Source organism: Drosophila tropicalis, unplaced genomic scaffold (genome assembly GCF_018151085.1).
Source record: "Drosophila tropicalis isolate 14030-0801.00 unplaced genomic scaffold, ASM1815108v1 contig_979, whole genome shotgun sequence".
NCBI classification, from domain to species: domain Eukaryota; kingdom Metazoa; phylum Arthropoda; class Insecta; order Diptera; family Drosophilidae; genus Drosophila; species Drosophila tropicalis.
In genome coordinates this window covers 69622-83250 of record NW_027173482.1, presented here as the reverse complement: position 1 = coordinate 83250, position 13629 = coordinate 69622, and the positions used below count along the sequence as shown (strand labels likewise).

At 36.5% G+C, this 13629-nt stretch overlaps 1 protein-coding gene across 1 annotated transcript in view; it reads right to left on the bottom strand.

The window, feature by feature from the left end:
- Positions 1 to 13055, bottom strand: part of Hand (heart- and neural crest derivatives-expressed protein) — a 325738-nt gene extending 312683 nt beyond the window's left edge. The window contains exon 1 of the mRNA XM_068302366.1: positions 13003 to 13055. Within this exon, the coding sequence (XP_068158467.1) occupies positions 13003 to 13015 (13 nt within the window). The 5' untranslated portion in view covers positions 13016 to 13055. The remainder of the gene's footprint in view (positions 1 to 13002) is intronic.
- Between the last annotated feature and the right edge of the window lie 574 nt (positions 13056 to 13629).

The following is a 13629-nucleotide window of genomic DNA, read 5'->3' as shown; positions in this document are numbered from 1 at the left end:
ACATTTGAACTTTTTTCACTATTACTATTCAAAAATGTACATTTGGAACATTTCTTAATAAAATATAATGAAAAAAAAGACGTATATTTGGTACTTTATGTTTGGGTCCTGGGGTTGACCTTTTTCCGGAAATGCCCATATATCCCACAACCAGTACAAAATGAAAATATTCAGATGGCAATGGTTAAATTAAATAATGATCATCTTAAAAAAAGTGATAAAATAGATTCCGGTAACAAATTGTCCGAGACTATAGTACAAATAAAATAAAGCAAGTAAGTCGACTTGGGTATACCATACACCAGGTGAAACAAATATTTCAAATTTCGAAAACCAAATGTTTTACTCATATTTTGCATGTTCTAGTCCGATTTCAATAAAATAGTAGTTTGATAGAAATACATAAGAATAATTAGTCTGCCGAATTTGAATGCGATAGTCAAAAAAATACAGGAGGAAATCGGTTTTTTCTAAATTATGGAGGCGGAAGTGGGCGTGGCAAAATGTGAAAATATATAAATTCTCCGCGCATACTATGCCGGTATACATACTAAATTTGGTGACTTTAGCTTTGTTAGTTTTTGATAAAATCAGTTCTGTTTAATTTGCGGGGGCGGAAGTGGGCGTGGCAAAATGTTTAAATAGCCAATATCTGCGCGTCTATTAAGCTAGTCTACATACCAAATTTAATGTCGGTAGCTATCATAGTTTTTAAGGAAATCAGTTTTATGTAAATTCCGGGGGCAGAAGGGGGCGTGGCAAAAAGTTTAAACAATTAGTTTCTGCGCGCTAACTAAACGAGCATATAAACCAAATTTGATGTCTCTAGCTATTATACTTTTTAAGAAAAACAGTTTTGTGTGATTCCAGGGGGCGTAAGGGGGCGTGGCAAAAAGTTTGAGCAATTAATTTCTGCGCGCTAACTAATCGGGTATACAAACTAAATTTGATGTCTCTAGCTGTCAAACTTTTTAAGAAAAACAGTTTTATGTGATTCCTTGGGGCGTAGGGGGCGTGGCCGAAATTCCAATTAACTCTATATATGTACATAATACACGAGTATACATACCAAATTTGGTGGCTCTAGCTCTTATAGCCTCCGAGATCTGCATGTTCATACAGACGGACGGACGGACGGGCGGACGGACATGGCTAGATCAACTCGGCTGTTGATCCTGATCAAGAATATATATACTTTATAGGGTCGGAGAAGCTTCCTTCTGCCTGTTACATACATTTTGGCGACTTTAATATACCATTTCACCCTATGGGTGTATGGTATAAAAAGGCAGATATTGCAAAATATTCATAAAGGGGCAACATTTAAACAGAATAAACGCTCAAAGTTCAGCTATCAGCGAAATGTCAAAACAGTGGAGCAAAAGCCGAGAGGTAGAAGTAGTTGGTCTTCAAAGTCTCCACCATATAAAAAGGCTAGAAGTCAACACAGTAATACCCATCAGGAGTGGGTAGATATCCCGAAACAAAAATTGTTAAGCATCGGGCGATATTAGTAAACCAATTTGGTAAATCATACAAATTAATAGGAAGTCAGTTTATAAGAAGGATAACATTGATTTGATAGGGTTAACTTCTCTCATGTAGCTCGTCATGCTTCTTTAACAAGAGTTATCTTACTAATGACAATATTAAAATTAATTTGTATAAGACAACTAACTATTTAAATCAAAAACTAACTATTTAAATCAATAACTAAAACGTCACAAAACAAAAAAACAAAAATAGCTGATACTGATTCATATATCAAGTAGGGCTCAAAAACCAAACAAAACATGCATCCACACTCTGTGGAAAAGCGCTTAAAAATATAAACATTAGAATAAGCATTTATAAGAACAATTGTCGTCTCATAGATTTTAAGATTTCATTTATATACACAGGACTTTTGTTAATAAAATCAGTTCATATTTTGAATTCAACAGATGAAGATGGTGTTTTAGTTTTGCGGAGCTGAAATCCTCTTCAATAACTGTTTGAGAATTAAACTACTTTACATAGTTTAAGTAAACATTCATGTATTTGAACCACTGTATATCTTCTATTCTATTTTAAGTACGCATTTGTTTGTGAACGCAAAGTTGGTACATCGGTTATTCGATATTTGCACAAACCACGCTGCTTAGCTTCAAATGCATGCGTAACTAAATCACTTACATTTTGACAGCGACCAGGGACAGTCGGATTAATTGTAACTAAATAATTAAACTCTAACCGAATAAAAGATTAATACAGCCCACTCATTTCGAAACATACAAGATATTTGGTCCTTCGAGCCGGATTGGAAACAAAGACAACGGTTAAGTATTTTTGGAGTTAACAATTCTCACAGTCTAATTAGAGTTTGATTAACTAGTTGTAGAACTATCACAGTCAAACGATGAATCGCATAATGAAGCAACGTGAATTTACTATTCCGCAACTCACACGTGCATGCAACAACGCATATCAGGCAGTTGATTCAGGAGAATCTGTAGATGTTTCGGACCATCGCTTACTAAGACTCAACATTTACGATAATTTGATGGATCTTAGCGAGGATTATTGCCAATTTCAAGGGGAAGAAAGTTACATCGACCCTAATACGGAGCTTGAAGAATGTGAAGAGAAGTACTATAAGGCATATGATGGGCTAACAGAGGCTACTAGCGTGTTACGGAAACCAGACAATTCAACCATTGAGATTACTTCTCAGCTACTTCATACACTAAACGAAACTGGAATAAAATCGGAATTACAGTGCGAAAGAATCAAAATTCCTACGTTTTCGGGAAACTATGATGATTGGCCGCAATTCAGTGAAATGGTCAAAGGCTTTATAGATAAAAAACAAAGTCTCAGTAAGTGCCAAAAATTCCACTACCTGAAATCATATTTGGAAGGTGATGCATTGACACTTGTGAACCACATAACGGGCACCAATGATATCTATGAAAAATCATGGGAGAAGTTAGAGCAAAGGTACAACAAAAAACCGCTAATCGTTCGTTCCTTTATCACGAAATTCTTAAATTTGCCGGCTATACTGAACTTGCTGTAAATAAGCGCTAAGCGCTCTTTGTTGTGATTCTCGTAACCCATGGCTTATACATATTTTGCTGATAAAGTTAGATGTCGACACACGTCAAGTCTGGGCGGAACATAGTAATTCAAATCGTGACAGGGTGAGCATTGATGATTTTTTGGAATTTCTTAAAATTCGGTGCAACGCGTTGAAAACGTGTCAGCTTAAGATTTCACCCAGTGCTCAAAATCGACGGCACACTGTCGTGCATCATGCCACTGTGCAAGGAACAGTTACTCCATATTGCTCATACTGCACTGAGTCTCATTTTATTTCAAATTGCATGAAATTAAAAGAACTTGATTTGAATTCGCGTCGCCAGTTTGTACATAAAACCATGTTTTGTTACAATTGTCTTTGTAAAGACCATCAAGTCAAGAAATGTATGAATATACATGTAGAGCAATCAGATGCCTCTAATGCACAAGGAGAGTCAACACAGCCGGTAAATCGTAACGCAGAGTCACATAATTCTGGATTGGCGCATTCTGGTCCGGCTATTGCTCATCACACTTTGGAAACTATTCCTGCGGAAGCTAAGCAAGCAATTCTACCTACTCTACCTACTCCTCCTCGATACAGGGTCGTCAATCACGTTGGCGACTGCAGCATTTGTTCAACGTATTGGTGTTACACGAACACATACAATAGTGCTGGAGTCACTAGGGGGCGCTCAACAATACAACTATATTCGCGGACCAATTCCAACTCTATTGAAGTCACTACGCAGATTCATATAGCGCTGCAGGTGACACGTAATGCCAGTATTTTCCTACCATGCTCATGAAGACATCGACACACTGGTTCGGACTTTTTTGGAGATAGACAACGTTCAAGCATCAAAAGCCACAATTGAAGCCACCGATCCAGTAGAGCAACACTTTCGAAGTACACATACCCGCACACAAGATGGAACGTACATCGTCAATTACCCATTTAAAGATGAAGCTCCACCAACTACCCTACATTGTCTCAGGCTAAGCAACGATTTAGTTCATTGGAACGACAATTTCGTAAGGATCCTCAACTTAAGCAGCAATATGTAAAGTTTATAAACGACTACGAAAACCAAGGACACATGGAATTTCTATCACAGATGCAAATAGACGAAAACCCTGATCCTTGTGTATATTTAGCTCATCACGATGTACTTAAACCAGGCAGCTCGACTACAAAATGTCGCGTTGTATTTGACGGATCTAGAAAGGATGAGAAGGGTTTCTCGCTAAATGACCGGCTTCACATATTACCATCTCTACAACGGGATTTATTGGGAGTATGTCTACGCTTTCGACAGCATCGCTATGTATTTTGCGCTGATATAGAGAAGATGTTTCGTAGGACTTTAGCGTCATCCAAGCACACTAATTATCAAAGAATTATATGGCGCAAGGAAGAAGACAAACCATTTCAACATTATCGTTTGTTAACAGTTACTTATGGGTTAGGCCCATCGCCATTTCTAGCTGTACGAGTGCTTAAATAAGCAACTCGCCGATGATTATCAAGAGAATTACCCTTTAGCATCAATCGCGTTGGCAAGAGACGCATACGTTGATGATATTCCCACCGGATGTGATTCAGTGAACGAGCTTATCGCACTTAAAGATGATCTTATTTCGTTACTGAACGAAGCGAATTTCAAACATCACAAATGGAGTTCAAATTGTGAAGCACCTCTGCAAACAATCCCAAAAGAAATCTGTGAACATCACCCTTCGAACGAAACATTAACCATTGTAAAAATTCTAGGTCTACACTGGAACCCCTGCAAAGATGATTTATCAGCCAATTTCAGTAACCAAAGGGAGGAGTAAGTTCCATGCAATCGGACTTTGTTATCAAACATTGCAAAGTTTTATGATCCACTTGGCATTACAGTTCTGCCAAAAATCCTATTTCAAGAACGTTGGATAACTTCGTTGCCGTGGGATGAACCTCTACCAGATAAACTATGTGCGCGCTGCCACGTAGTACGAGACGAGCTTTTCCTACTTGAGACCTGTTGCATTCCACGTTATATTGCAATACCAAATACGGAAGTCGAATTGCATGGGTTTGCGGATGCTTCGGCGCAAGCCTATGGAGCCGTTACCAGGTGACGCTTAGTACCTCCCGAACACGAGTAGCACCACTGAAACCAATATCGATCCCACGACTAGACCTAAATGCTGCACATTTACTGAGTAAACTGATGACAATTATAAAACAATCGCTAACAATTTCTATTTCTAGCAGTTCTTGTTGGACAGATTCGGAGATAGTTCTGCATTGGCTATCTGCCTCGCCTCGCAGCTGAAACACATTTGTTTGCAATAGAACAGCTGAAATTTTAGAAGAGTGTCCACGCAGCTGTTGGCAACATGTACGGTCAGAGCGAAATCCTGCTGATTGCATCTCAAGAGGAATGCTACCATCAAAACTTGTAGCGCATCAGTTGTGGTGGACAGGACCGAGTTGGCTGTCAAATCTCAAATCAACATGGTCAGCAGTCGAACCACAACGGGCAATCCCACAAGTCACACTACATTCATTAGAGGAAGACGATTGGTTTCAAAAGCTTGCAAGCAAAATCTCGGATTGGAGTCGAGTTTTTAAAATTTTTCTGTTATTGCTATCGATTTGTTTATTATTTACGTTGCACTCCAGATGCCATACCTCAAGATCAATATAATCCTAGAGACATCACAGCAAAAGAAATTCAACACGCCCATAATCAACTAATTCAATATGTTCAACGTACAGTCTTTGACAAGGAATATGAAACTCTAAAAAAAGGATGTCAACATTTGCTTAAATCAAAATTTATTCGATTAACACCATTCTTGGATGAAGATGGAGTTATGCGAGTTGGACGACGCATCGATCATTCATCATTGAGCTACAACGCTAAACATCCCATCTTAATACCGAAATCTACGCCTATAGCTGTTCTACTTGTTCGACATCATCACAAGAAATGTCTGTATGCTTGAATAGATGGGACCTTCAACAGTGTTTGACAACAATATTGGATTATTGGAGCACGCAAGATTAGTTTCATGCAAAGACGAACTAGCAGTTCGCAAATTATGGCGAACCTACCGGTACCTAGGGTCCAACCCCAACGATGTTTTCTTCATACAGGAGTAGACTATGCTGGGCCTGTCGCTATCAAGATATCTACAGGACGCACACTACAATTTGGAAAGGCATGGTTTGCAGTATTTGTTTGCCTATCTACAAAGGCAATTCATCTCGAGCTGGTGAGTTATCTCACCTCCTTTTTCACCGCATTTTGGCGGACTTTGGCAGTCTTGCGTAAGATCAATCAAATTACACCTTCGACGAGTCGTTGGTGCTCATGTACTAACTTTTGAAGAATATTTCACAGTTCTAGCCCAAATAGAGGGCATACTGAATTCTAGACCATTGTGTTCAGCTGGTGACACAAGTTTGGATCCCCTCACGCCTTCACACTTTCTGACGGGTGAATCGTATACATCTATACCACAACCTAATCTGCTAGATGTTAACCTCAATCGACTGCAACGATACAAACAGTTGCAAGCTATGGTCCAAGGATTTTGGAAAAGATGGCACAACGAATATATGTCTAGCCTGCAACCCAGGAATAAATGGCAACGCGAAACCCTCAATTTGCAACCCGGGACACTAGTAGTCATTAAAGAGCCGCATTTGCCACCAAATGCTTGCTGGGCCGCATAACCGAAGTTCATCCTGGACAAGACGAAAAAGTTAGAGTCGTCAGCGTTCAGACAGCTCTCGGAATAATCAAGCGCCCAATAGTACAGGTGGCCGTTCTCCCGTTATTCTGAACAATTATTCAGAACGGGCGGTATGTTTGGGAATTAAACGACTTTACATAGTTTAATTCAATATTCATGTAATTGAACCACTTCTATTCTTTTTTAAGTACGCATTTGTTTGTGAACGCAACGTTGGTATATCCGTTATTCGATATTTGCACAAACCACGCTGCTTAGCTTCAAATGCATGCGTAACTAAATCACTTACATTTTAACAGCGACCAGGGACAGTCGGATTAATTGTAACTAAATAATTAAACTCTAACCGAATAAAAGATTAATACAGTCCACTCATTTAGAAACAATAACGACACCAAAATTCCCAACTGAATCGAGAAAGCTGTTTGATATACAAAAACCCGTTCCACTAACACCCGATAAAGCTTTGGCTTACCTCCTGAAAATTCACTAACAAAACAGCAGTACGTGAACAATAGACTTATGAATAAAAGTCGCCACAGTAACATTTATCCAACCTATAGTGAAGTAATGGAATCTAAATTACAATGTCGTCTTGTGGTAGGACGGAAAGGGCAGTATCATTACAAAACCTTTTGGATCACACTCGCACAGAATAATTTAAATACAAGCTGATGTTTTAAATCAGTTTCCAAACAGTTCTGAAATCAAACTAAAATGCAGCTATGGATTTGATGGTTGAACTAGTTATTCACCTGGCAAACAGCTTTTAGATCACTCCATTTTTGTAACTTCTGTTATACCGATAAGAATTATAGAAACTTTTACTCACAACATATGGAACAATAGAGCACCGCAGGCCATACGATTTTGCATACTTCTGAAAATAGAAGAAGTAAAAGAAACTACGGCCCACATAATGATGGAAAAAGACAGTTTGGATTCTCAAATTAATAAACTTAAACCTTTTGTTTACAAATTGAACGAATTTCGTGATATAACATTTACCTATGAAATGCACATGACACCTTTTGATGGCAAAGTGCTAAACGTTTTAACTGCAACTAAATCCACTCAATGTTGTCCAATCTGTGGTGTCACTCAGGAAATATATTGAGAATTTATTTTTAAACCCATTTAAAAAAAAAAAACAGAGGCCGGGGGCTAACTTCGACCGCGTCAAAATTTGTATACCTTTGCAACTTTTTTGGTAACTCTTTCCTTACCTATTAGCCATCAATGTGGAAGAACGTTTTATCTAAAAAGGCTTATATAAAAATTTGATCAGGCTTTAGGTCATTTTATTTTTCCAAATAAAAATTAAACATTGTTTTTATGTTTATTTTTATTTATTTTCCGATATATTTCGGTTGCGCAGCGGCAACCGTCTTCAGGGCAACTACAATAAAATACAAGAACATTTAACAATTATGTGACATTTAACAAAATTTTTTTTTTTTTGTAACATACATTATTTAACACGTCAGCACCGTTTGACGTGGAGTTACGAAGTAATTCTTGTGAAGTAAATGTCTGTATATGTGAGCGCAGTTGTCAGTGTCAGTCTTAAAGTTAAGTCGTGTGGCGCTCGATGTATTGATGATATGTAACATCTCCATGGTGAACCTTTTGTTGTAGTGCCGCTCTTCATCTAATATTGTCGTCTCTTTTAAATGGCCACTAGTTGCACAGTGTGTCATTAGTGCTGTTTTTGGTGTGTCTGTGTAATGCCTCATTTTATAGTCCGATTTGTGTTGGGAAATCCTAGTTTTTAATTTTGATTTTGTCGTCCCTATGTATATCTTATTGCACGGTATGTTTCCTTGTGTATTGCATGGGATTTTGTATATCACATTGCTTCTAGTCTTAGTCATCTCTATCTTGGATTTTGTTTTGTTGAATACATGTTTGAGGGTATTGTCCGGTTTATGTGCTATTTTTATTCCATCTTTGTCATAACAATCCGAATGTGATAGTCTTTCCGATAATTTGGGTACATAAGTGCCCGATATATATGTTTTTTCATTCTTAGTTCTGTCAATGGTGGATTTATGTTTTTTAAATAATGTCCTGATTACGTTATCCGGAAAATCGTTGTCCTTTAAAATATTTATTATTTCCATCTTCGTTTCTTTATGGTATATTTTATCCGAAATGTTCAGCATCCGTTGGATACAGCTGTGTCTAATGCTAAATCCGTTGGTATGCTTGGAAATTATGATGCCACGTCAAACGAAATTAATTGTTCATCGTCACAAATGTATGTGTTATTTATGCGTTGTTTGAATTCAGTTGTGTTTTTTATGTTATATTTCGAGTCCAATGTTAAATTCCTTAAAATTTGTATAATGTATTTACAAAGTCCATAGGATGGTGAGCCAATTGATAAACAAATTGGTCTGAATGGTGTCCCTTCTTTGTGTATTTTTGGTAGTCCATATATTCTTGGAGAGATCGCCGTAGTTGTCGTCATTCTGTTCTTTTCAATCTTTGAGATAACCCCCATCTTATGTAGTTTGTCCACCAGATTGTTGTTCTTTGTCTGTAATCGTGTTTTTGCGTCTTTCCTGAGGATTCTATAGGTGTTAAGATCCGACAAAATGTCCATCATTCTATGGTCATAATCAATCTTTTTCATTGCTACCGTATTATTTCCTTTGTCAGATGTTAATATCAAAATATCGTCATGTTGTTTAAGAAATTTGTATGACCGTTGAGTTATATTTAATATTGCACGATCTGTTGCATTTATGTATTTCATCGCTCTATGCTCTTTAACCGTTAAAGAGAATGCAGTACGCGCTGCCTCTTGTTTCTCTTTTTCCATCCTATTTCTTCTCCATCGGCAATGTATTTAATGAGAGGGAGCTTCTCGTGTTCTATGGGAAGAGCAAACTTTGGACCCTTTGAGAGTAATGATTTTATATCCGGCGGGAATTCCAATTCTGTCTCATGTCTCATTCTCATGTTTCATTTCATGATGTTCCCGCAATGTTTTTGTTAGTCTTTTTACTGCGTTTTGTTCTCTCTCCAAAAATGCGTTCATGCTCTGTTCGTCCAGCTGTTTTCCAAGAGTTTTTGTTGTCTCAGCTAATTTGTTGTTGATTCTTATGAGAGTGGTATGTTTATGTTTTATAAGAAGGTTTAATATTTTTGTGTGAAAGAAATATGTATATCTGTCCAATGTTTTGTTAATGTCTGGAAATGTGTTATTGTCAAACTTAAAAATATTATCACATCGTGTGGTATTTTTGATAAAATTGGGAATTAATTTAGATTTTCTACATTTTAACAGAAATTTTAAACTACTTTTCAGAAATATATCGGAAAATAAATAAAAATAAACATAAAAACAATGTTTCATTTTTATTTGGAAAAATAAAATGACCTAAAGCCTGATCAAATTTTCATATAACAACACAAAGGTCGCAAAAACTACCACAATAAAAAGGCTTATGTTTGCGAAAGAATGGCCTACAATCATAGGAAATAACGAAGATATTGATCAAAGTCATTGTTTTCCACCGATCGTTCCTATGGGAGCTATATGGTATAGTCGCCCGATCTTGATCAAATTTGTTACAGTCACTAACAGATATATTAAATTAACAAATATTAAATTTGAAAGCAATCGCGTTAAAAGTAAAGTAGTTATTTACAAAAGTCACTGTTTTCGACCGATTGTTCCTATAAGAGCTATATGATATAGTCGCCCGATCTCGATCAAATTTGGCACAGTAGTTTATCAACTCTCTAATATTAAGTTTCACTATAATAGCACAGAAAATAACGAAGTTATTAAGAAAAGTCACTGTTTGTGACTTTGGGGTTTGTATGGGAGCTATATGATATAGTGGTCCAATCCGGCTGAATCCGAGATATACAACCCCTGCAGTATATACAAACCTACGTGCAAAATTTCAGCTCTGTAGCTCTTACGGTCTAGGAGGAGTTTGCGTTGATCCAGACGGACGGACGGACGGACATGGCTAGTTGAACTCGTCTCGTCGTGCTGATCAAGAATATATATACTTTGTATGGTCGGAGATGCTTCGTTCTATGCGTTGCACACTTCTGACCAAAATTGATATACCCTTTTTGCAAGGGTATAAAAAATGGTTGTCAACGATGTATTTTTCACGCGCTAACACAGTCAGATATTTAATAAATTGTCTGTTTCATCGAAATGTAATGCAAATTTTACTTAACTGTACTCGATTTTTATACCCTTTCAGCCGGATCGGACCACTATATCATATAGCTCCCATACAAACCCCAAAGTCACGAACAGTGACTTTTCTCAATAACTTTGTTAATTTCTGTGCTATTATCGTGATACTTAATATTAGAGAGTTTATTACGCCTGTAAACTACTGTGTCAAATTTGATCAAGATCGGATGACTATATCATATAGCTCCCATAGGAACGATCGGTCGCAAACAGTGACTTTTGTAAATAACTTCGTTACTTTTAACGCGATTGCTTTCAAAATCAACATTTGTTGGTTTAATATATATCTTAATGACTGTGCTAAATTTAATCAAGATCTGACGACTATATCATATAGCTCCCATAGGAACGATCGGTCGAAACAGTGACTTTTGTAAGTAACTTCGTTACTTTTAACGCGATTGCTTTCAAATTAAACATTTGTTAGTTTAATATATCTGTTAATGACTGTGCCGAATTTAATAAAGATCGGGTGACTATATCATATAGCTCCCATAGGAACGATCGGTGGAAAACAGTGACTTTGATCAATATCTTCGTTATTTCCTATGATTGTAGGCCATTCTTTCGCAAACATAAGCCTTTTTAGATAAAACGTTCTTCCACATTGATGGCTAATAGGTAAGGAAAGAGTTACCAAAAAAGTTGCAAGGGTATACAAACTTTGACGCGGTCGAAGTTAGCCCCGGCCCTCTGGTTTAATTGTAGATTGTCTTTGTAAAGCCTTATTTAATCTACGCAAAGTGTTTGTGTATTATGAAGTAAAACAGCAATTTTCGGCAATAGTACACTTATTAAATGTTTCAATTTACATAAACAGACATACGTGTATGTATAAGTGATGTAAGTCGACTCGCCGACTTGGGTATATCATACAACAGGTAAAAGAAATTTTTAAAATTTCGAAAACCAAATATGTACATATGTCTATTAAATTGTTTTTACATGCTACTATGTGCTATCTCGTTCACTCTACAAACACACGAGCACTCTAGCGCCGCCACTAGCCAACGGCCAATTCTGGCCTTGTGGACAGCTTAGTAAAATACGCTCATACGCATATTTTGCATGTTTCTAGTCCGATTTCAATAATTTGATAGTTTGGTAGAAATAGTACAAATAGTTTAAGATTAATTAGTCTGCCAAATTTGATTGCGATAGTCAAAAAACTACAGGAGGAAATAGGTGTTTTCTAAATTATGGAGGCAGAAGTGGGCGTGGCAAAATATAAAAATATATATACTCTGCGCGCATACTAAGCCAGTGTACATACTAAATGTAGTGACTTTTTGTTAGTTTTTGATAAAATCAGTTTTGTTTTATTTGCGAGGGCGGATGGGGGAGTGGTAAAAAGTTTGACCAATTAGTTTCTGCGCGCTAACTAAACGAGTATATAAACAGCCAATATCTGCGCTTATATTAAGCTACTATACATACCAAATTTGGTGGCTCTAGCTCTTATAGCCTTCGAGATCTGCTGGTTCATAGACGGATGGATGGACGGACAGACGGACGGACAGACAGACGGACATGGCTAGATCGACTCGTCTGTTGATCCTGATCAAGAATATATACTTTATAGGGTCGGAGAAGCTTCTTTCTGCCTGCTACAGACATTTTGGCGATTTTAATATACATACATATGTACATACCATTTCACCCTATGGGTGTATAGTATAAAAAGCGTTTGGAAGAATTTTTTAAAAAAATTTTACATCTACATATGTACATATGTATGTATGTACATATGTAATATAACAGCGATCATTTTCTTCAACCACTTATCGGTATCTAAATGTTGATTACATCTACATATGTATGTACAAATGTATGTATGTACATAAATCTGGTAACGGTGTTATTCAAACATATGTACATATGTACGTACTTATGATGCATATGTATGTATGTACGAATTTGCATGTATAAACATGTCTCACGTTTTTATTACAGAAAATTACATTTTATACTCATTACAAAATTGCTTGCACAGGCGTCTCCGTAATAAATTGAATTCGACTCTTGGCAAACATGATTCATATTTTTTGACATTTCAAACTGCCTTTTTTTATTATGTAAAGCAAATAAATTTTTAAATTTTCTTTGGAGTACTTAATTAATTTGAATATAGTTCATAAGTCCAAAATGATTTCTTCACTCTTCCACACACAACCAACTAGAAACTGATTCTGTTTTCAAGCTAAATGTCAAAATAATATCTTAAAAATAGCCACCCCAAAAGTAATTTCCAAAAACACTAGAGCTACAAGGATGAACCAATGGCGTTTGCTTATCTACTATTAAAAATTATCTTTGAATTATATATCGACCAATGGCATTTCGTTATCTGTAGATGGAAAGTATCTTAGTCAGAGATGAGGTCTCAAATAAAGATATCGTTTGTTTGCATAAATTCTGTTACTCCGTTTTTAATTATTGTAAAATTAAAAGTTTTTTTTTTGTTTTTTTTTTTTATAAATTAATATATGAAATGGAATGTTTACATTTAAGTATTAAAGGTTGTGTTGAAATTGTCTTGGTTGTATGTACATACATACATACATATGTATTTTCTCGTATATTGTACC